Source organism: Coccidioides immitis (genome assembly GCF_000149335.2).
Source record: "Coccidioides immitis RS genomic scaffold supercont3.4, whole genome shotgun sequence".
Lineage (NCBI taxonomy): Eukaryota > Fungi > Ascomycota > Eurotiomycetes > Onygenales > Onygenaceae > Coccidioides > Coccidioides immitis.
This window is the reverse complement of record NW_004504311.1, coordinates 2,338,100-2,359,065: the sequence shown is the minus strand read 5'-3', so window position 1 is coordinate 2,359,065 and position 20,966 is coordinate 2,338,100. Positions and strand designations below refer to the sequence as shown.

Here is a 20,966-nt window from a genome sequence, read left to right as displayed (position 1 = left end):
GTGGGCACACAGATACTCACAAGACCATGAGCATCAGAGAGCGGGAAGACTTTATAGATAGACAACAGTTTGCGATCGCCAGAGGCTCGAGTTTAAGCCTTAGATGACTCCAGTCCCACCACAGCTCCAACATTCGCCAACCAAGTGCATCCCACAGCCTGTCGCATTCACTCTTCAAGCAATAATCTGATCCTTGTTCGGCTGAGACGCACGCCCGGTTCCAATCCAGGATAGAGCCACAGTCACCATTGGCCTTTCCAGACCACACCTACCACCAATGCCACCTGGAATTCCCGGGAAGATCCAATTTCCGCAAGCAGAAAGGGGGCAACAGTCTCCACCATTCAGCTCTGGACCAAGAATCCAGAGGCATCTCAAGACTCGCCAGCGCCCGCCTCTCTTGCACTGCTTGGCCACGGGGGCCAATACAACACCAAAGTAACCAACGCTGGTGGGGACGCGCGAGAAAATGGGGCAGTGAGACATCAGTGAGGCATTTTCCCCCCCTTCACTGGCCTTTGGATGGAGCCAGCGGGCCATCCCTGTCAAGACCACACTGTACTGCGGGCGGTTGGCCTAACCAGGAACCTGAAATCACGTCCATTGAGCCATTAGCCCCAGGAGGAAGACGCCTGCACACTCCAAGTGACTGAAGAGACACCAGCAAATGGCCGAGGCAAGCAGGTGCCAGGCAGATCATCAACCATCTGAATCCAGAGCTGGGAACCACAAGCGTTCACACCACGGACGCAGGGTCAAAAGTGTGCTGAAATGAGGCAAAATCGAACGACCCGGCCAGCGCGGACGCCTGCGTAGCCTCTGTCCCGCTACTTCACAAGCAGTACAGGAGAACCGAAAATAAGCAAGCCAGAGAAAGGCGGGGGGGGAACACCCTTGGGTGCAGCAGCAACCGGCCTCGGCATCTCACTCAAAGCCCATCCCCCAAACAAGCGTGGGGCAGAACAGTCAAGTTGCGGAGTCACCAGCACTCAGCACAAGCAGGGATCGGGTGGCCGCGGGTGGCAATCCCAAGGCAAACCCGGCGAGCGCGAGAGCGTGAGCGTGAGTGAAAAAGAAATGCAGGTGGGTGAGGCCGTCAAGCAACACACTGGCCTTTTATAGATGTAGGTTGCGGTTCGAGCGGCGGGCGGCGGAACTTTCCACGCCGAGCCTAGCGCCAGGCGCCAAACCCGATCGGGCGGCGCTAAACCGCAACGGGGCAAAACGGCGGCTGGCTGGTAAATGCGAATTGTCCATATTCTTTCTTTTTTTATTTTTATTTTTATTTTTTTTTTTTTTTTCAAAGCTCAGCTCAACTGGAAGCTGTCTCTTCCGTGACCCCGAGGGAATGCTGTGGCTTTTCATGCCACGCGACACTAACTACACATGCAGACCTACTTCAATGGACTCGTGTTTTACAAGGCGTACATCACCATTCAGTCATATCTCATTCACGATATCTATTGGAAGCTAATAAATATTTACTATTGCAATCATAACTTTATCATTACATTGGGAGTCTTAACAGCAGGTTACTGATGAAAATGCCTGTAACCCTTCCAATACACCAAAAAATACTTCTGCGGTGTTCACGAACCCTGCCATCGCCACATCTCCGTTAAGACAGGCCGGATCGACGATAACCGTTTTACTCTGCATTCCCCTTCGTACAAAGTATTGCCCATTGTGCAAAGACCAATCATTCCTCAGAGATTTCTGGAGTTGTTTGGTTGCGAATTCTCGAATATCTTTGAAAAATGCGGGCGTAGTTGATAATTTATTGCCAGTGAACTCAATGTAATCAGGCGCTCTGGCGGCGGACGGATCGAAGAGCGAAGACACAGCGAAGAGGATGAATTGTTTGAAGTAACTCACGTACAACACCAATGGAATGGCACTCTCTGAGATGCGGTAAAGGTAATCGATGAGTGGTAGAGAGGCAAGAATCGTTTCCAAGAATGAGATGAGTGTGAGTAGGACTGACGCTTCCTCGAGGAGTCCCGGATGATCAGTTAGGAGTCGGAGTGCATGGTCCACGGAGGCGAAGTACGCGAGTATGCATTCCACAATGAGAGAGATATACCGATGATGTGCTGTGTCCACGTCTAATAATAGATCCAAGAATATACGGCTGGTCGACTGTAATAATGGTCGTACTAAAATCCAGCCGACTGGATTGCTAAAAGCGTTTTCAACGTAGGCAGGAAACACGCATTGTAAGAGAAACGAACGGAGATATGGTTGTCCATGATCTTTTTCACTGTACGTGTGGTCCATCGCTTTATAAACCTGGTCCACGAGATAAACCTGGTGGCCATCCACCGCTGCTCGCTCACATACGTTCTGAACAAACATAACAAGCTGTTTCGCAATTTTAACAACTGACAAACGAGTACCATAGCTCTTCATCTTGGCAACCACATAAGTCGGGTCAGAAGCAGGGAGCGGAAATGTGGTTGGGTCCATGAAAAATTCGTCTATGGGGCATATACTCTGGGAATGTTGTTGCAAGAACTCGACTACCCGGTGAACAAAGCCCACATAGGAACCATGGCCTGAGCCATTGGGACTTCCAAGCTCCTCATAGTTCCGCCGCATTTTGGCCATTAAAGTTCTAATTATCTCACAGTATTCGCTGCGCAAGTACACGTCGGGCTGATTCCTCTCCTCGAGCTTGGTTAGGTGCTCCCGCATATTCGAGAGAAGGCACGAGAGAAGTGATATTCTCCTCTGGCAAAACTCATCCAATGATATGGCATATCGCTCACTCGCTTTATGCACTGAAAACGGCAAGTTGTCCAAGAGAGGATCCCCGTGGCACCCGTTGAGGATAGCAGTGGTCAAGCTATGCTGAAATTTAAGCAACGAACCCCTTTCTACTAACGATTCGATCCAGTGGTTGAATATTCGAGATCGGCATTCAGAAAGGGCACCAGAATCTTTACAAATGAGGCTTGCAAGGAAATATGGCATAAACCTCCTTGTCTGGTCGGTCATTCTCAGGGATGCCCAAGATTCTCCATCATAGAGGTTAAGGTAACTATCCCATTGTCGCAATCGATGTTTGACAAGAACATTTGCAACCTCTACCCATGTATCTATTGCAGTCGTGAGCAGAGAATCGTCGGGCGTCTGGTCCTCTCCGAAGACACGCGATACAAATCGAGAGAGCGCAGGCCGAATAACAGTGTCTATGTAGGTAATCGCAGGGTCCGCTACGTTCATCTGCTGATCGTATATTTCTTCAAATCCGGTCCAATCACCATAATCTTGACTGTCCTCACTGGTATCAACCGACACCTGGGACCTCTGGGTCTGCGGCCTTCCCATGGCTGTATAAGCATGCAACAACTCTAAGGTTTGGCACACAACTCCGTTCAGCCGCCTCACTGATGGATTGAACAAGCCCAGCAGCTTCTCGATAGGAAGCTTCTCCATTAATATCATAGCGTGAGACATAGTCGTGGCTGTCTCCAGCGCTTTCTTCATGCCAGTTAGAGCGCTGTTGATGAGGGACTCTATTTGTCTCTGATTTTTGGTGATTGCATTTTCAATGGATTGGCGAGCGAATGTAGAAGCCAGGACAACTGCATTCTCCAGTTCTGTCCGAGCAAGCGAGTGTTGCTTCAGCATTTCCACAGTAAAGTCGCTATGCCAATTGGCAAACTCCACAAGACCTGATCCTTCCTCTCCTGTGGACAATTTGAACCTTACCAGCCTAGACCAGGCATGAATATTAATACTGCACGCTTCTTTATGAGACGTTGCGGGATGTACTAAATGTCGAATGGTTTCTGGACGTGGTCGACACCCGTCCGGAACTGACCAATAAAGTGTACATAGGAGATCATGATGATTTCGCAGAGCGTCAAGATCTTCTTCACGCAGAGGCTGGTCCTTTGGATAAACTCGGCCGTGGTTTGGTAGCAAACGCCAGGCGATATTTCGGATCTTCTTTTTATCTTGGAACGTAGTCATGGAACGTAATGCCGTTGCAACAATTTTTAAAAATATGTGGAAACAAGTGTCACTTGAATCGACATCGAGGGCTGGCGACTTATCAAGGTCGTTAAGGAAGGTCGGGGATCCATATGTAGGTTCATTTCGGAGGTTGTGGAATAAATTCCGTGCAAAGAAATCGAAGAGGTTTTCAAGTATAGGAATGCAATGTTGCCATCCCCACCCTTTTATCAAATGGAAGCAGCGATGAAAAAGCGCTCTAACATATCTATTGAAGGAGGGGCTTTGCCCACCACCATCAACTTTATATATCTCAAAGACCTTTGATATCAATTGAGCGACGACACCCCAGTGACTCTGGCAATCTTTGAATCGGAGGCCCACTCGGAAAATTCCTAATTCATCAAACTCGTGGAGAGGCAGGAGTGAAAATAAGCTTCGCCAGATCCTTTCTAAATCTCGAATATCTTCGAGGCACCGGTCGAGAGCCAATGCCCAGAGACCTTTTGAAACAGGGTCACTGGCCATTGGTTTTGTGGGTTGAATCTGAGCGTAAATAATGCGTCGAGTCACAAGGTATGCATCCACAAGGGGGTATTCCTGTCGAATTCCTGCCTCTCTCTTCTCTAGACGCTTGTTTTCCTCGAGAAACTTTCTGATGCAATACGTTCCGGAGTCACTTAGCAGCATTTGAAGAACACGACTAGCAAAGTCGCTCATCACATTACCGATTTCAAGCGCTTTTCTCGATGCAATAAGTTCGTGCGATGCAATTTGTTGGATTTGATTCGCAAGCACCAGGTTGAACATTTCGATCTGAACACTGTATTCGAGCTCTTCCAAATTTTCGATGTCAGGGGTATATGATCGAGTCCCATCGCGTAATATAGAAAGAATAGACAAGCACCTCTCAACACAAATTTTCCTATCAACGGGGTCGCTAAAACTAAGTGTATCGCTGGCAAACAGGATGACAGATCTGTAAAGTTGTAATAGTTGCGTTCTGTGCGAAGGAGAGCTAGCCTGTGCATGGTCATGCCTTGCACCAGACCTCGTCGGGGTGACCACGATTCTCTCCAGCAAGGTCCCAAGTTCGGAAGATAATGTATCATTCCATGTACCCCATCGATAGACATGATTACCATCGAATATAGTAGATTGACCGCAATTCCTATCAAGATCCCGAGATAACAAGTTCAATGACCGGGCGAACTCACCGCTTCCAATAAAAGTAGACTCGTGGAAATAAGTGCCGGCCTGGAGAGGGAACGTGTCGAAGTCAACGGTATACGATTGTAGCGTTGGATGAAGACCTCTTAAAGGCCGGAATTCGCCTATCTCAGCAGATTTCACAGAATCCGCTGGAACCACATTGAAGTCATGTTCAAGAGGTTGACGATACTCAACCGCCTCCGAATCGATGTGTTGAGGTCTTCGCTTCCTTGGCTCTCTGGGCAGGGAGGTGTTAGTTTTAGGGAATAGCGTTTGGGTTATGCTTTTGCCGCCCTTAGGTGGAAGTATGGACTCGGTTCCCCTAGGCATTGGGCGACCGTTTCGGGAAAGGAATCTTGCTAATGGAAGTCGATCATTTCTGTTCAGCTGTCTATAGTCCGCATTCAACGTGGAGAGCGTCTTTTGGAAGGAGAAAGAAGCGCCTCCGCCACTAAGATATGCTTTGGAGCTGCTGTCCATTTCCACTGGCCTTGGAACACGTCGCTTAAAAGAGGAAACAACGAATCCATGGCGAGGTAGTCGGCTTTGTTTGGCTTTGGGTGTCGTTGCCGGTCGACTTCGTACCGAATCCATTTCATGTTGGTGGAATGTCCGGTCGATATTTTCTCTACCACTCACAGCAGCATCCAGACGGTTAGAGGGAGAATCGCCCATTGGTACATCAAGAGAATCATTAACGTCGCTAGGGCCACGCTGAAGAAGTGTAGGATCGGAATTGCTCGGTATTTGTAAACCTGGGGGGCATTCTTTCGTGCTTTCCCAACTGACAAGGCAATTCTGTGCTATCGTCCCGTTTCTCCATGCACGTAGCGTTTCATTAATATCTTGCGTGTCATCCCTATTACCCAATCGGAAAAATTTGCGGCTCTGACTTTGTCGTGCATAATTGCACCTTCTTCGGGCACAACGAGCCGCAATCCGGAGGAACTGGGGTTGGCAATGTGAAGGTCTGTTTTTGAGATCCGGAGCATCAAGTATACCTAGTCTAGGTATCCTGGGGACCTTGTTTTCTGACCGGTCTCGCCTACTTATAGTATCGGTAATCCTTGCCTGTCGCCTGGGTTTGCGGGTTGAGCCTTGGGTTCTCCTAGAAGTAGAATCATTTTCTCTTTTCCTGCCCCCCTTAGGGCCTAATGACACGCGTTTATCGGATGATATATAATGACGCGGTGCAGGAGGATACATGTAATCAATTCGATTGTCTTCCGGAATATCATCTTCGTCGTCTAAATCCATCACGAGACTCTCCAGTCCGTTGGGCCGTCTGGAGGTTGTATTCGGGTGGTAAGAGGGCTTCACGGATCCCGCGAGCTCTACATCAGAGCCAGAATCGTCAGATATCAGAAAGGCAGTTGCACGGGAGCCACCTGTATTGATCCTCTCATTGCCAGTTCTAGATATTTTTCGAGCAATACCCTTGGCATTTTCTCGTTGACGGTTGGCGAATTTCAATGCTTCCTTTCTGGATGCCTCTTTGGCTTTCTGTTCCTGTTCTTGAAGATCAAGTCTTAGCCATGAGGCGGGAAGGACGCCCTTAATTTTTCGCCTTATTCTTCTTAATTCGGTAGACTCCGCTTCTGAGGTCTCTGGAGTCGAGTCACTGTCGGCCTGCTGAACCGTTTCAATGTCATTTTCTGATTCGGCTTCTGACAAAAGCTCTGCAAAAATGGTCTGTACACCGTTCGACCTTGAGCGTGTCTCCGTGGTTGGGGTGGCAACGGTGGGGGGTGTCATTCCAGGAGGAAAGCGAAACTCATTTGCATCTCGTGGACTTTGAAATGATTGTGCAGACGAGAGGCTGCCAGAAGGCGGTGGTGAGAGAGGTACATCAAAAATACTGGTTCCTTGAGAACGGCTAATAACATTATCGACCACAGCGACCTGGTCCTGGCTGGATGAAACCTGGACAGTGGCCCTGGCTTCTTCGTTGCTATTTGAAATTTTGCGGCGTTTATTGCTTTGCCAGGCTTTATCGTGTCGTTCTGCTCTGGAAGGGCCGTATGTTTTTCTGCTGTACTTGCGAATAACGACTTGAGGTTGGTTCGACGAAGGACGTAGCGGAGGACGTCTGGTATCGGTCGGTTCTACTGGTCCAGGAGACGAGGGTGGGAAATGGAAAGAAACGTCCGGACTGCTTGAAGGCAGAGCGTTTGCATCTTGATAGAGCTGGTTTTGACTCTCATCTGAATCCTTTTGAGGTGCATGGTCAACGATGTTGACACGGACGGGTTGTAAGCCTCTTGCTTTTAGCAGCCTTTGATACTGAGCATTTTCCAAAAGGTATGGATGCAATTGGATAGCATTTCGTTGTCTTAAAGACCTGCCGTGATGCTCATGAATACCTGGAAGAATATCGTCGGGTATTTCTTCGAGTTGTATAACGTCTTCGTTTGGATGTTCTTCGACCGTTGCAGCTCGACTTTGGTCCAATTGGGCGCTCTTGGTTGACCACGGGGAGGTGATCGTGGATGGGGGAGACGAAAGGGATGAGGACCCCTCTCCGTCACCATCAAAATCATCATTCAACGTTGTGAAGGCCTTAACAATAGGTCTGGCCGGGGCTCGGGCTGGTAGATGCTCGTCAAAGTGTAGTTCATCCGGCGATGAGGGAGGTTCACTCTGCTCAGACCTAGTAAAACTGGCTTGTAGACGGGCAATGTTCGAATCCTTATTCGCCGTTGTTGATCGAGCAAACAGCCCAGTATCGCCTTGTAATGGGTCATCATCGTCTAATTCCTCGAGTTCAGGCCCCCGAAGAATGTCCAGTTCATCCTCGTCATCAGAGTCGGGGACGTAGCCACGCTCCCGCCATTGTTCCATTTGTAACAACCCATTTCTTTATCTCGTCATTTCAGAGTACGTGATGGCGGTGTTGAGGATGTGACATTCAAATTGCTCTGATTTCCGTCAATGCTGTTGGGGACGCGTTTGAAGACGCGCCGGCACTATCAGGAATTGATGAGCGCGTTCATTTGCCAAGACCTGATTTATTACATAATAAAACTAGTTGATAACTATGATGGACAACCCAACTGAGCTACCCAAAGGGGGGATTTCATCTAGCGAGCCGTGAACGGCCGAAATTCTCCAGTGCTGCGGACAGTTGCGCTGCCGTCGAACGCGAAGCAAGCCCTCTCTGGGATCAAAGCAAAGGCAAGATGAGACTGTCGCCCGGTTCACTAAATGGTTAGCTAATTAGCTACAGGAGGAACTAGTGCGGCTTTCGGCCGCCGCTGCAGCTAGCAATGGCACGAGGCAGCGGACTTTTCCCTGTCGCCCTGGCTGTGGGCTTCGGCATTCTGAATGGTAACTACACATGTACCCGCCGAATCACAATTTCAGTATCTACTCCGATCTATGAGGATTGATCGTTGCTCCTTATAGGATATATCGTTTTCCAACCGGCTTATGCGGATCGCGAGGCGAAAAAATTCCAACAATCCCAGTTAGTTTATCCCTTTCCCTGAGACTCTCCGGCAGAAGCACAGCAAGAGGGGAAGAAAAATGGAAATATCTTAGGCCTGACAGAACACACCTCCATACAGTCAAGGTAGCACCTCCGGAGTTAAAGAAGCCGCGTTATCTACCAATACCGAGATGTCTAGCCTTACAAGCCAATCGACGTCCGACTGCGCGTCGACGAGTACAGAATCCCCGAAAACCTCCTCATTGGAAAATACCAATAGTTGGTGGAGTAGAGGGAAGACAAATGAGGATTCGAGCACAACTTCTTAGGAATGAACAAGAATTGGGAAGTTTGAACAAGCCGCTTGCGGCTGGATTGGACAGCATTTGACTAGCCATTACTGCACCACCAGCGGCATTCCTGCGCTCGCCGAAAAGGCTCCATACAGGAGGCCATTAGGTTCATAGAGGCTGCCATTCGGCCGTATGCTACGCAACAAGCGGCTCTAACCAGGTACAGGTTTATCTTTGAATCCTGAAGCCTGAAGGAAGAGACGAAAGGGGAGAGAAAGAGTTGAGAACGGATAGCCCTATTGCTCCTCTCGACATCGTTGGACACCAAAGAGCTGCCAAATGTGCGCAGCCTACATTGTATCATAGAAGGAGATCATAGACAGGTGATCAGTTTTAATAACCGAAACGTGTGTGCTCCGTACCGTACATACTATCACCTCGTCACATCCATATACTCGAGCCAATTTCCATCGTTTCCGCTAGATTAATATAGTACGGCAGCCAAATAAAACCCAGACACAGATGCTCAACAATATAGCTAGTAGACGGATGTTGCATAATCTCATAGTTCCTCCACAAGTCTACCATGTCCCTGGCCACTAGGGATTGCGGTACGGCTTCCAAAGACTAGGCCGGCAGGTGTTCCAAGCCACTCGTTTGGTACGCCCAGCCTGCAGCCATCTCTGTTCATGGCATATCGCACCATAGTAGGCTCGGGTTGAGAGCCTTCCTCAGCCTCTTGAACCCGTGGAGAAGCTTCTCCTGCCGTTTCTGCAGCGCTAATTTTGCCTCGACGTTTCGGTGCCTGCTTTTTGAGTAGTTTGTTGATAGTATCCATCTAGAAAGCCCGTCAGCACACAGCCTAGTTAAGGACTCTCGCTAGTTCAATGATGCTTACTTTTTCTTCTTCGTTACGTTTCTCGCTGAGGTTCTTCCTCCGTCGTGCCATTTCAGCGCGGCGCATTGCGTGCTCCTCCGCTGTCAAATGCTTTTTAACTTGCGGTTCTATCGTTATCACAATTTTATCAGTTTTCCGCTAGTGCAGTGTAATTCTTCGAACAACCTACTTACCCATAGGCAATTGCAAGAAGTCCCCATACTGTAAGCGCTCTCTTTGACGTTTGGTCATTCTGCTAGTGTATCCTGGCGAGCTTGCGCGGCTGGCTTCCATCGGAGTGGCAATTTCATCCTCTTCATCTTCCTCCTCCATCTCTTCATCCTCTTCTTCTTCAACCTCCTCTTCGTCCTCTCCTTCTTCTTGGAGAATGGTGTCTTCACCTTTTTCCGCTTCAGGCTCTGAGTCCAATTCAGAGAGCTCTTCGTCGTCATCGTCGTCTTCTTCCTCTAAATCAACATTCCTGGCTTCGACGTTTCTCACCTTAGCTGCTGCTACCGGAGTCACGGTGACAGTTGGTCTCGACCGATGGTGGTGAGAAACTGGGGGGACATCATCCATATCGATATCGCCTTCAGCATCAACGTCCGGATCAGGATCACCTTCAGCGTCGATGTCTTCGTCCGCTTCAGCATCTGCATCATCGTCATCATCCTCCTCCTCTTCGTCATCTTCTTCATCTTCTTCATCTTCATCGACATCATTCGCTGCATCATCACCATCGTCATCATCATCATCTTCTTCTTCTTCTGCTTCTATAGCAGATTCCAGATCATCATCTTCTTCGTCGCTATCAACCTCGACAATTTTCTTTTTAGATCGACTGCTTCTTGGCCCAGTGATGACCACTGGCTCCGTAAATATATTGTGAGGACGGGCGTCTGCGCTAGACGTGACCTCACGGAGTTTGCTGGCTGGCATTTTTACTGTTAAGCGAATCGACCTCTTGGTTTCTTCAGGTGGGCTTGATGGCGATCGAGAGACCGTAACTGAAGGGGAAGACGGTATTCCTCCCGTGGCTTTCTGTGGCCTTGACATGCTACCCGCGGAAGGCGCGTTGCTTGGTGTTTTGGTCAGCGCAGCTCGCGAGCGGAGGGTACGACCAGAAGTCATGGTTTTAGATCTCAAGCTGTGACACAGTGTCTGGAAGATTTACACAATGCAAAATAGGGAAATTCAAAAGAACTGGAAAGGAAGCGACAAAGAGACAGGGCGCAAGGGCCTCAAAATTGAGAGAGTGGCGAAATCATTTACAAAAGCTGACGGGACTGACAAAAGGAGCAAAATGGGGAAATTGGCAATGTGGTGAGGGTGAGGTTCGCTTCATGGAAACAATAGCGAGGTAGAAAGATTTGCCGGGAAGTGACAGCCATCCTCGTTGGATGCTGATGCTCCAGAGGTGGCATATGCGTTAACGCATCCACCGTGTCTCATTGGTACAAAGCCCAATGACCGTCGCAGATGCTGATGCTACCTCTCATCTCTCTAGCGACAAGAAGAGCCTTGTCTGGACCCTTGCGTGTGCAGGTGCTCCATTCGCTGTCAGAATAGGTATGAATTGCCAGGATCTCCAGGTTTCGAAAAATAAATGAAGGCCGATATTGGTAGTCCAGAGAATGGCCCGACGCGGAGGAATTTTCCGGACCAGAAAGCTCATGGAACTTTTGGTGCAAATAAGAATAATAAGACTTAACTTACCGACTGTTGCTTGGGGTCTGTGGTTGCCAATCGTCACTGCTTTCGCCAGCGTCGTTTGGAGTCGAAATATGGTGGTACGGAGGCACGTCCGTACCGTCTTCCTGTTGGCGAAGACGCTTGACTGGCCGTTCTGCCATGGATTTTGAACTCAGCGGTGCCAATATCAAGCTCAGGTCGGGCCTCGCCACGCTATGCAAATGTCCTGGGCGACCAACAAAATTGGTTGGATGCGTCTCCTCCCGCCTCTTTGGTCGCTAGTCGTTTGCTGAAGCCCACCAGGTGGTGGAGGTTACTTCAAAAGCCCGGCTATCCAAAATCAGAAGGAAAGATATGAGTTTCCTCAACCTGCTCTTTTATAACAAAAAAAGTAAGATCTTTTGTCAAGCTTTAATTGTCGATTTCTGATGCACACGACAGACATCGCTTGCCGTCAAGCCGTTGGAGCAGGTCGGGATGATAAATTACACGAAGTATGACGCAGAGGTATTTAGTACTTCACTACTCCGTACTCCGTATTCAATGTTTTATTCGCAAATTAGAGGTATACAGTACTCCGTACTTATTATATTGTTATGTACGGAGTATTCCGTAATATCCATACGTCTCTCCTGGTGTGAACTCCGTGGGACTTACGGCCTCAATACACGCTGTTTCCGATGCATGACATAAGCAGCCGAGGTAAACTCTCCTCGTTCAAGTGATCGCGCCGTGGAGGAAATCATAAATGCACCGAATCCAGGACTCCTGATGCTGCCGGCTTGAAATCATTTCATTAGATGTTCTTGAGGATTCAGTCTTGAAGAGCCGGTATGCCTGATCCGAAGACTCCCTCCATTCCGAGCTGGCAACTGGCCGCAAACCGTGCCGCGAAAGCCCAGGAGGATACTCCTCCAAGCTCCCCTAACGAGAGCCCATCAGCAGACAAGGAGACCTTGCTCGAGCAAGCATCGCAATTCTTGCAGGATGAGTCGATACGTAATGCTCCTACGGATCAGAAAATTGCTTTTCTTGAGTCCAAAGCCCTAAAACAAGACGACATCAAGAAACTTCTCGGTGCATCGACGCATCCAGAGGCGGCAGAGGACAAGAAAGAAGAACCGGCAGCCACAAGTCCAACTTCAGAGGAGCAATTTACATCGTCTAAGAAGCCCACGTCTGAGAGTCCCCCCATTTCTTCGTCTTCGATACTACAGCAGAATTCTGCTCCCACTCGCGATATTCCCCCAATAATAACCTATCCCGAATTCCTCGCCCAGGCTTCAAAGCCCCCTCCGCTCGTAAGCCTCCAAACGGTCCTATATACGTTATATGGCGCTGCGGGTCTCGCATCTACTATGTATGGCGCAAGCGAATTTTTAATCAAGCCCATGATTGCCTCCCTTACCGGCGCGCGACATGAACTTGCAGAAACAGCACAACGAAACCTTGAAACCCTAAACGAGAAATTAGAATTAAACGTTTCTACAATACCCCCAGCGGCAATGAAATCACGAAAACACGCATCGTCGGACGAGGGAGAGGCGGGAGAAGCAGATTCAATCACCTCAGACCCAACAGAGCTTTTCCACAGGGACATCGCTACCCAAACCAGTCCAGAACTCGAGAACCCCCCTTCGACGTTACCGAAACCAGACTCTATCACGGAATCCCAAAAGGCACTAGACACCCACGTCTCCCGCCTTAGCTCCATATCCTCGCAGCTCAACGACATCCTCTACGCCGAAATGCAAAACGATCTCTCGACCAACAACGTCAAGGACCGTATTTCCAACTTGCAGACCTACCTTGATAGCCTAGCGTACAGCTCCCCATCCTATCTAAGTTCGTCTTTGTATGGAACGTATGGTGATGACTCAAAGGGGGATAAGCAGGGCATGTCAAGTGGAGAAGCGGATGCAATAGCCGCATTCAGAGCAGAAGTCAGGAGCGCCAAAGGTGTTTTGTTGAGCGCAAGGAATTTCCCGGCCGGAGTACGCGGGGGCGTCCGTGGGATGACGAGAAGTGCGACTGCTTCGCAGGGTGCGTGATCACGTTAATTATAACTATGTCTGGATGGTGTTTGGTTTCGGTTTTTCAAGGAATATTTTACGGATCCGATCTGATGTACTATTTCCAATATACCATTCGCTATTTTTGTCGACAGTACAATCTATTATATGTAGAACAAGGCATCGCATCGCAAAGGTTAATCAATACAGTGTCAATTCATACTTCCGTCGCGGCGCTGATTATCTCACGGATAACGACACCTAAATTGAAACAATTTTGCAATTCCATATATCTCATCTATGCTCGTCCACCTTACCTGGGAGAAACGAACCGGGTCCTAAAGATAGCGAAATTTCAAAGCCAAAAAAATTAAGTAACAAAAGCAGAAGTGCAAGACCACATAGGTGCCAGCGGTAAAATGTCCCGATTATGGGGTCGCCCTGCTCATGCCAATCAGGCGCTTCACACCAACCTAAACATGACACAACACATTAGAATCGTGCGTCGTAGAGAAACGGATAAGCGAGAAGCATCTGACGAGCCCGAAGAGGACTTACCATCCAGTTTCCACATTCATCAGTCTTGTTGGTTAAGATGTCCAAGTGAATTGCTTGCGCAGTTTCATAATCCTTTACTTGAATCGCATGGGCGAGTTCGGCCATACTTTCAATGGTGCTAGGCTGCAAGAGATCTTCATTGTTGAGGTGGTCAAACAAAATATTCAAGCGGCGCTCTGTATCGTTGACCTGAGCTTTGAAGGCTGCTGGTGCGCGGGCCTTAACACGCTGCATGTCGGAAGAGAGGATTTCGTAGATAGGTTGAGCGTTCGCCGGGATGTGAGATCGGTCACCAGGTGCTGCAATGGACGTTAGGAACTTGAATATATAGAACAGTAGTTGTTAGAAGACCTACGATATTTTTGAGCGGGGGGTGCCTTTTTTTGCGACTGGGCAGTACTTGGCCGGGATCCTTGTTGAGAAACTGGAGGTGGTGGGGCTTGCGGACCGGTTGGAGGAGGTGCGTAGGGACTTTGCGCTGGTGCTTGCTGAAATGGCTGTGGAGCATATGGCCCTGGAGGTGGTGGCATAGATGAGTGGGGTGGAGGTGCGATTGGAGGCTGTCCATGCAGTTGACCGGTGGGCTGGGACACCTGGGCCGGAGCATACCGATTCGTGGGTGGTGGAACGGTGGGTGGCGCATTATATGGCGAAGGTCCACGGGGGATTGGGGGAGGTACGGCCATTCCTGGGCTTGTTTGTTGCGCCAAAGGAGGGGAATACACATGAGTACGGGATGGGGGTCGTTCCGCCGGTTGCAAACCATGAGGTATTCCGGCGGTGGAAGGGGACGCCATTCGCGGCGGAGCCGGGCCCTTAGGAGGTGGAGGGGGAACGCTATCCCTCGGTGCAGGCATGGTGGAAGGCGGAGGGGACGTGTGGGATCCCGGTTGGGTTAGGGATGGTGTGTTCGGGAACGGCGAGCTAATCACAGAGCTACCTGTCACCGGCGTACTGCGACGCGGAGTTGCAGCTCTTCCAAAGCCTTCAGGAAGATCATTCCAAGCAGGTATATTCGTTGCTCGAGTATATGGGGCAGCTACCGAGGGGGACTGACTTGAAGCTCTTGGAGGCGGCGCAAGACCTGCTGGTCCACTTTGAGGTGGTGGAGCCAGCGGCTGGGGAGGAGGAATAACATTTGATTGCCGTGGCTGCGGCGGCTGGTACCCAGTAGTAGGCGTGTAAGTCGTGCCTCCAGCTGAGGTGTAACTAGTAGTAGTTGTAGGGGCATATGGGTTAGTCGGTTTTGACAAAGCTGGAGGTGCAAACTGGTTGACCGATCCCGGCGCCGGGCCCTTATGTGTTGGAATTTGAGCTGGCTGGAAAGTACCAGTCAGTGTCGGCGCAGTAGGCGGGTGACGAGGCGCCGGCGCACGGCCTGTTGCTGCTTTGGAAGCGGGCTTCTTTGTTGCAAACTGAATCCGGCTTCTAGCAACCTCTGCTTCTGGGTACGATGCTGGTAACAGATCAAGGTACTTTTCAGCCACGTCTAAACGACCATGGGACGCCACTACATCAGCATATTCCAGGTATTTCTCGTATAGGGAGCTGAGCTTCCAATCCGAAGACTTCTGTCGCTCCGGATCTTGGAATTTCGACACGTGACGGAATACGGTCACTTTTTCGATGAAGCTCTGAAGAGCACGAACATGAATCGAGAAGCTCGTGTCATCAGTCGCGTTCTGGATGCTATAGGCTTCATTCTCCTTTAACTCTTGAATCCAAATCGAAACAACCTTTTCGAGTTTTGAACTAGCCAAATAGCAAAAGGAAGCATCTTTTCGGGCTTGCTTTGCCTTTTTAGACCTGTAGCTCTCTTCCAGCCGGTCACCCAAAGCCTCACACAGATCAGGGAATTCTTTATCGTCGGCAAACGTGCAGATAGCGGCTATGGCTTCTTTCCAGTTGGCAAGACCTGCGTTATGAACGACATCCCACAAGTTCTTTCCAACCACAGAGGCAAGGAGACGAACAAAACTGGGCCCTTCGGATTGTTTCGAGAAGTACGCTTCTTGAGCTTTTTCGATACATTTCTGACCTCCACAAACTGCAACCATAAATGCATCTGACATTCGATCCTCTTGAAGGCACACGTCCAAGGCCTTCTCGAACTGGCCGAGTAATAGGGCCCTGGTAATGGCCCTGTCTGCTTCAGATTCGGAACCTGTATATATCTGGAATGGGTTATTGGTTTTTGCTCCCTTAGAAGAAGCTATCTCGTCGAGGAAGCTCTCTCCTTCGACGTTTGTCTCAAAAATTGAAGTTATTCTCTTATGTTTCTTGACCCCTTCACTTTTCGGAGAAAGCTGACCTTCGCCGTTCGCTTCCTTCTTGTCCAGGCCCAGCTTCGATAAACTATCAGCGGCCTCATCCACTTCGTTGGAAAATCCGAGATAATTAACCAGCTGTTTTCTAGGGTTATCGGAGAGCAGAGTTTCAATAACTTTCCAGTCGGTTTTCTCTTCTTCACACTGCGAGCTGGCGATCCGAGATTCACAAATACCGCGAAAGTCCCCGGTTTTCACCGAGCTCTCAAAATTTTCAGTGGCGCTGCCCACATTAGGATCAACATCAAAATGGCTGATTGTGATCTTTGAAGATCGGCTTCCCGAGCTCAAACCCGCCGAAACCACTCTGCCACCGAATCCGAATGAAGCCGTCACTGGTCTCTCAAGCCACTTGGGGGCTTTGGGGAGCGAGAAAGTTGAAATTTGAGGGCGGGTTTGCGCTTTCGCAAAAAAATCTTCATCATTAACAGCTTGCTCTTGGTTGTTTCCTGCTTGCGATGCATCCTGTCGAGTGTTCTGAATAGTCTGGACCACAATCTTTCCATCAAAGGAGGCAGTGGCAAACATATTCGGGTTATGTGGATTCCAGCGAGTCTGGAATGTCCAGTTTGTCACAACTGGGAATTCGCCGTATGCATTGCCGGTCTGAGGATTCCAGCAAATTGTTCGGTTGTCTTTACCGCAAGATAAGAGCAAATCTGGATCTTGTGCGCACCAAGAAAGTGACAACACACCGGACTCGTGGCCTCGCAGGACCTAAATCAATTCAGAATATGTGTATTAAATTTTCCTGAGAAAAACCTACCCGTTCTGGAGCGTTCGAATTTCGTAGATCCCAAACCAAAATCAAGGGGTCGGTTTCGAGGGGTATAGAAGTTATTAGTTTGGTCGGCTACATTAGATCAGTTCAAAAGTTCCGGCTATCAGCGTGAATGGGAGTGACACTACCTTCTCCGGGTCCCATGCCACAGCGCTGACCGCTTTCCGGCCAAGATTATTCAATGTAAGACTTTCCTTCTTGGTCTTCACGTCCCACACTGTTACAAAGCCAGCGCTGCTTCCGGTGACCAAGATATGAGGCACTTTCTTGTTCCAGTCGAGGCATTCGATATCGTCGACTCGTGCAGCACCGCTGCCTAATCGGAAGGCTTGGTCGACGTTATTCAAATCAGAAATGAATAACTGTCCGGAGTTAGCGAGTTGCAGGTAATTAAAACGCAGTGTTAAGAGACGCTTGCCTCCCCCTTTCCTCCGCCCGTAGCAAGTAGATTCGAATGCCTCGGGTTGAACTGCAATGCCTTGATTGGCCCAGTATGTTTAGAAGCGCTTGAAATAAGTGCATCACTTCGAGGAATTAGAATAGAGCCCATATAACCAGAATATATCCGCTAACCTTGCACCGTTGAGGAGTTTATCGGCGTCCCACAGGTCTAAAGATCCATTCTCGAGAGCACCTGCGATCACTCCTCGAGTATGGTCTTCCGATTCTGCCCACGCGATATCGTGAAAGCTATGGCAAAAATTATAGTCAGCAATTGCGAGCTATGCGACCAACGACCACCCAAAAAGCCCGGGCTAAATCGTAACGCACCCGGACTCCGTACTGATCTTCGCTACCGGCTCCAGTTCTTGCCCCAGCTTATCATTATCCAAGTCCAAATTCCACAATTCCAGGAACGTTTCGTTGGAGAAGTCTGCGTCAACTGCGCCCGCGCGTGTACCAGTAGCAATGAAGGGAGCAGCGGACCCAGGAGACCAGGTGAAGGTCGCCGTCCGGGGTATCTCCCTTAGACGCACCATGGCGGACGGTCGAGGGCAACCAGTGCAGGAATGGATGGAGGGTGTACAGGGAACAAACGACCAGCTTATAAATTAGTGCAAATATATGCTTAAAGAAAGTAAAGTACAGGACAGCTGGCGGGATGCAATTCAATTGTATGTCCTCGGGTTGACGCCAGGGGGCCAACTTTCCTCGTCCAAAAAGGTGGCCTTCTCGAGCGACCACAACAGATCCACTTTCGAAGCGGGCGCAGAACTTTGGTCACGTGATCCCGGTTCCAAATGGATGTGAGAGAGTTCAAGGGTCCAGTGGTGATCAAGGGTTTACGCTGTGTTCAAAGGCTGGCTGGCGAAAGCACACTATTAGAAGGAAAATATATACTGTACACGATTTCGACACTTGGAGTGAAGGCCTATGGGTTAGTGGGGGCTGTGAAAGAGTTGGCCCATCATGTCAGAATCATCGAGACTGAAGAGTACAATTTACGTCGGGGGACTAGATCAGGGCGTCACAGCGCAGACACTCGCTGAGGCCTTCATTCCCTTCGGTGAAATCGCCGATATCACACTGCCTAAACCCGAACTCCCCTCGTCCGCTGATCTCCATCGAGGCTTTGGATATGTGGAATTTGAGTTAGCACAGGACGCGAAAGAAGCAATCGACAATATGGATCAGAGCGAGCTCTACGGGCGGATTATCAAGGTCGCAGCTGCGAAACCGCAGAAGGATAGCAACGAAGGACTTGGAAGCAAGACTGCTATTTGGGAGCAGGTATGTGTTCACAGGGGTATCTTTGATGTACCTAGTATCTAACAGGATACACCACGATCTAGGAGGGCTATCTTGCACAACACGCCGTCAGCGAGGAGGATAAGCAGGCCGCTGAACAGGCAAGGTCGGCCGTCAATAGTCGCACAGATCCAATGCAAGGCCTAGAGGGCCTGGATGTCGCCGGACCAAATCCAGCATAAAGCTAAGGAGGATATATTGGCGCTTCAGATTTTCGATTAACTCGGATTTTGATCCACCAATGCTACATCCTTCATGCTTGGAATGCTATATTTACAACAAGTACCACCGGCGCTTCTCTCCTCGCATAACAATACACATTTGAAGATTGCTGGTGCGTGTTTCCAAATACCGCCTCTCTCGAACAACCCGCCTGGAACCCCAGGTTTCCCGACCAAATCTCAGTGATCCTCTGGCTTTGAGCGGCTTAGACGAAGGGTCTTATCCGTCATAAACTTCCTGATGCTGGAATAGATGCCGGCGCCGACTGCGACGCTGTAGAAGGGGGGAATCAAGGTCAGCAGAAGATATCTCCTCCAAGTATCTCGAGATCGGATCTTACCAAAGGACGAAACCTATACACACAAAACAGTATTAGTATATGAGGCAATCCCAAAAAAAGGCAATGGATCTCTATCATGGCTTACCAAGAGGAAGTAATTCCGGAGGAATCTTCTTCAAGGTCCGTAGACGTTGAGAGATGGTGTGAGCTAAGTGCCAACGTTAGACTGCAAGTAGCATTCTTCATATATCCAATAAAGCGTCTGGCGAAACCGTACCACTCTGTTCTTCCTTCTGCAAAGCTGTTAGCGCCCACAATCCCACCAATTGATATCCAAGGGTAACTGGGAACGCACCGGGATAGGCCGAAAGACGGGGCGGGAAGCCCTCATAGCCAAAACTCGAGTAGCATACATGTTCACGGACAGGAGCCAATTGCTATCACTGAGGCAAGATGTGTAGAATCGAGGTTTTTCTGCGGTTGTTTGACACCAAACTGTGTCCAACGGGCTTTTGGAAGTGGTGGAACTCGGAAGTGGTTTGATGGTTCGATTGTTCGTGATGTGGAAATGATTCGCCACCATTGGTCGACGGTCTTGGCTTTTCCGGTCGGCTCACGGGACTCCCAACTCACAAAGCATTCCACCAACGACAAACAACCTCACGAAGCTCCAGGTCATCAACCATTGACTGCCAATCCAGAACGTCTTTTCTTAGGGCCAATCCTTTATTTTCAACCGACAAGATGTGGGAAATCCCAGATGCTGATCCCGAGGAGCCCGTCGAGACAAAGCCCTTCAAATTCGTGACAGGTATGTTGAATGTCCCACTTCCTAAACCACCCGGCGATTGCAAAAAACCAGTACTAATTGACGATAATACAGCTGGTACGTACTTCCAGAGACAGTTTCGTGCAATCTCCAGATGAGATAGCCTCGAACTCCACGACCAATTCTTCATTTGCGACATATTAACAGCCATTGCCAGGTTTTGACGCTCGCTTCCCTAACCAAAATCAGTACGTTCCCAATCGCACCCAACTTTCAACAGGTTATGAGGAGCGCATCTAACAACAAAATTCTAGGACCAAGCACTGCTGGCAGAACTATGTCGACTATCACAAGTGCATATTAGCCAAGGGTGAAGACTTCAAGCCCTGCCGACAGGTGTGCCTCAGCCCATAAAATTCTAATGCTCGTGATGGCGACTGACCATAAACTCCAGTTCTTCCTCGCTTACCGATCTCTTTGCCCCAAGTCCTGGACTGACCGATGGGATGATCAACGCGGTATGCATCCAAACTCCCACTCTTCTCCAATAACTAGCCACAACATCACTTTGACTAACCAAGTGTAACAGACGCCGGCAACTTCCCTGTTCGTCTTGACCGATAAAGGAACTTCACCCATATGAAAAAAGACTCATGATGAAAATGCTTGTATACAGCTAGTCTTGCACAATACAAATGGGCAGAGTGTTTTTCGAGACCACTAAATTTACAGGAAGTGTATATAACAGTGTGACAATAAGTTTTCAATTGGGAATATCGATACTGTCAAAGTTCTTAACCATCAAGA

General features: G+C 49.2%; 8 protein-coding genes across 9 annotated transcripts; 4 read left to right on the top strand and 4 right to left on the bottom strand.

Moving 5' to 3' along the window:
• Nucleotides 1-1,521: 1,521 nt before the first annotated feature.
• Nucleotides 1,522-8,093, bottom strand: CIMG_05124 (uncharacterized protein; the record flags this gene model as incomplete). The annotated part of the gene is made up of 1 exon (XM_001245682.2): nt 1,522-8,093. Exon 1 carries the CDS (start codon nt 8,011-8,013, stop codon nt 1,522-1,524), a length of 6,492 nt encoding a protein of 2,163 aa, XP_001245683.1. The 5' UTR covers nt 8,014-8,093.
• Nucleotides 8,094-8,245: 152 nt separating this feature from the next.
• CIMG_05123 (uncharacterized protein) lies at nt 8,246-9,308 on the top strand. Its single transcript, XM_001245681.2, has 4 exons — nt 8,246-8,346; nt 8,399-8,499; nt 8,578-8,638; nt 8,739-9,308. The coding sequence occupies exons 2-4, from the start codon at nt 8,497-8,499 to the stop codon at nt 8,987-8,989; spliced, it is 315 nt and encodes a 104-aa protein (XP_001245682.2). The 5' UTR covers nt 8,246-8,346; nt 8,399-8,496; the 3' UTR covers nt 8,990-9,308.
• Nucleotides 9,266-11,930, bottom strand: CIMG_05122 (ino eighty subunit 2). The gene is made up of 4 exons (XM_001245680.2): nt 11,486-11,930; nt 9,964-10,847; nt 9,791-9,897; nt 9,266-9,730 (listed from the first exon to the last, which is right to left on the bottom strand). The coding sequence occupies exons 1-4, from the start codon at nt 11,620-11,622 to the stop codon at nt 9,455-9,457; spliced, it is 1,404 nt and encodes a 467-aa protein (XP_001245681.1). The 5' UTR covers nt 11,623-11,930; the 3' UTR covers nt 9,266-9,454.
• Nucleotides 11,931-12,224: 294 nt separating this feature from the next.
• On the top strand, nt 12,225-13,700 carry CIMG_05121 (peroxin 14/17). The gene has a single exon (XM_001245679.2). It carries the CDS (start codon nt 12,295-12,297, stop codon nt 13,510-13,512), a length of 1,218 nt encoding a protein of 405 aa, XP_001245680.1. The 5' UTR covers nt 12,225-12,294; the 3' UTR covers nt 13,513-13,700.
• On the bottom strand, nt 13,569-18,277 carry CIMG_05120. 2 transcript variants are annotated; one of them, XM_004446102.1, is made up of 8 exons: nt 17,911-18,277; nt 17,713-17,829; nt 17,558-17,663; nt 17,268-17,501; nt 17,125-17,211; nt 14,387-17,075; nt 14,032-14,330; nt 13,569-13,946 (listed from the first exon to the last, which is right to left on the bottom strand). In XM_004446102.1, exons 1-8 carry the CDS (start codon nt 18,117-18,119, stop codon nt 13,902-13,904), a joined length of 3,786 nt encoding a protein of 1,261 aa, XP_004446159.1. In that variant the 5' UTR covers nt 18,120-18,277; the 3' UTR covers nt 13,569-13,901. The 2 variants fall into 2 exon arrangements, with proteins under 2 accessions (XP_004446159.1, XP_004446160.1); XM_004446103.1 differs by having other exon boundaries at nt 14,032-17,075.
• Nucleotides 18,278-18,433: 156 nt separating this feature from the next.
• CIMG_05119 (peptidyl prolyl cis-trans isomerase Cyclophilin) lies at nt 18,434-19,229 on the top strand. Its single transcript, XM_001245677.2, has 2 exons — nt 18,434-18,870; nt 18,933-19,229. The coding sequence occupies exons 1-2, from the start codon at nt 18,550-18,552 to the stop codon at nt 19,068-19,070; spliced, it is 459 nt and encodes a 152-aa protein (XP_001245678.1). The 5' UTR covers nt 18,434-18,549; the 3' UTR covers nt 19,071-19,229.
• Nucleotides 18,893-19,919, bottom strand: CIMG_05118 (uncharacterized protein). The gene is made up of 5 exons (XM_001245676.2): nt 19,746-19,919; nt 19,668-19,683; nt 19,536-19,598; nt 19,451-19,463; nt 18,893-19,383 (listed from the first exon to the last, which is right to left on the bottom strand). Exons 1-5 carry the CDS (start codon nt 19,803-19,805, stop codon nt 19,290-19,292), a joined length of 246 nt encoding a protein of 81 aa, XP_001245677.2. The 5' UTR covers nt 19,806-19,919; the 3' UTR covers nt 18,893-19,289.
• Nucleotides 19,920-20,053: 134 nt separating this feature from the next.
• CIMG_11481 (cytochrome c oxidase polypeptide vib) lies at nt 20,054-20,957 on the top strand. Its single transcript, XM_012358470.1, has 5 exons — nt 20,054-20,201; nt 20,377-20,407; nt 20,474-20,555; nt 20,614-20,677; nt 20,749-20,957. Exons 1-5 carry the CDS (start codon nt 20,135-20,137, stop codon nt 20,781-20,783), a joined length of 279 nt encoding a protein of 92 aa, XP_012213893.1. The 5' UTR covers nt 20,054-20,134; the 3' UTR covers nt 20,784-20,957.
• The last annotated feature ends 9 nt before the right edge of the window (nt 20,958-20,966 follow it).

Excerpts from the sequence above, each read along its gene's own strand:
- CIMG_05118 (XM_001245676.2), bottom strand. The coding sequence starts at position 19,805 with ATGTATGCTACTCGAGTTTTGGCTATGAGGGCTTCCCGCCCCGTCTTT.
- CIMG_05119 (XM_001245677.2), top strand. The coding sequence starts at position 18,550 with ATGTCAGAATCATCGAGACTGAAGAGTACAATTTACGTCGGGGGACTA. Across the intron at positions 18,871-18,932 it reads AGACTGCTATTTGGGAGCAG|GAGGGCTATCTTGCACAACA; the intron begins GTATGTGTTCAC and ends ACCACGATCTAG.
- CIMG_05122 (XM_001245680.2), bottom strand. The coding sequence starts at position 11,622 with ATGGCAGAACGGCCAGTCAAGCGTCTTCGCCAACAGGAAGACGGTACG. Across the intron at positions 10,848-11,485 it reads CAGACCCCAAGCAACAGTCG|CAACGCGCCTTCCGCGGGTA; the intron begins GTAAGTTAAGTC and ends CAAAACACCAAG. Across the intron at positions 9,731-9,790 it reads AACGTAACGAAGAAGAAAAA|ATGGATACTATCAACAAACT; the intron begins GTAAGCATCATT and ends CGGGCTTTCTAG.
- CIMG_05123 (XM_001245681.2), top strand. Across the intron at positions 8,639-8,738 it reads AAAAAATTCCAACAATCCCA|TCAAGGTAGCACCTCCGGAG; the intron begins GTTAGTTTATCC and ends ACCTCCATACAG.
- CIMG_05120 (XM_004446102.1), bottom strand. The coding sequence starts at position 18,119 with ATGGTGCGTCTAAGGGAGATACCCCGGACGGCGACCTTCACCTGGTCT. Across the intron at positions 17,830-17,910 it reads AAGATCAGTACGGAGTCCGG|CTTTCACGATATCGCGTGGG; the intron begins GTGCGTTACGAT and ends TTTTTGCCATAG. Across the intron at positions 14,331-14,386 it reads ACCCCCCGCTCAAAAATATC|CACCTGGTGACCGATCTCAC; the intron begins GTAGGTCTTCTA and ends CGTCCATTGCAG.
- CIMG_05121 (XM_001245679.2), top strand. The coding sequence starts at position 12,295 with ATGCCTGATCCGAAGACTCCCTCCATTCCGAGCTGGCAACTGGCCGCA.
- CIMG_11481 (XM_012358470.1), top strand. The coding sequence starts at position 20,135 with ATGTGGGAAATCCCAGATGCTGATCCCGAGGAGCCCGTCGAGACAAAG. Across the intron at positions 20,202-20,376 it reads GCCCTTCAAATTCGTGACAG|GTTTTGACGCTCGCTTCCCT; the intron begins GTATGTTGAATG and ends AGCCATTGCCAG. Across the intron at positions 20,556-20,613 it reads ACTTCAAGCCCTGCCGACAG|TTCTTCCTCGCTTACCGATC; the intron begins GTGTGCCTCAGC and ends CATAAACTCCAG.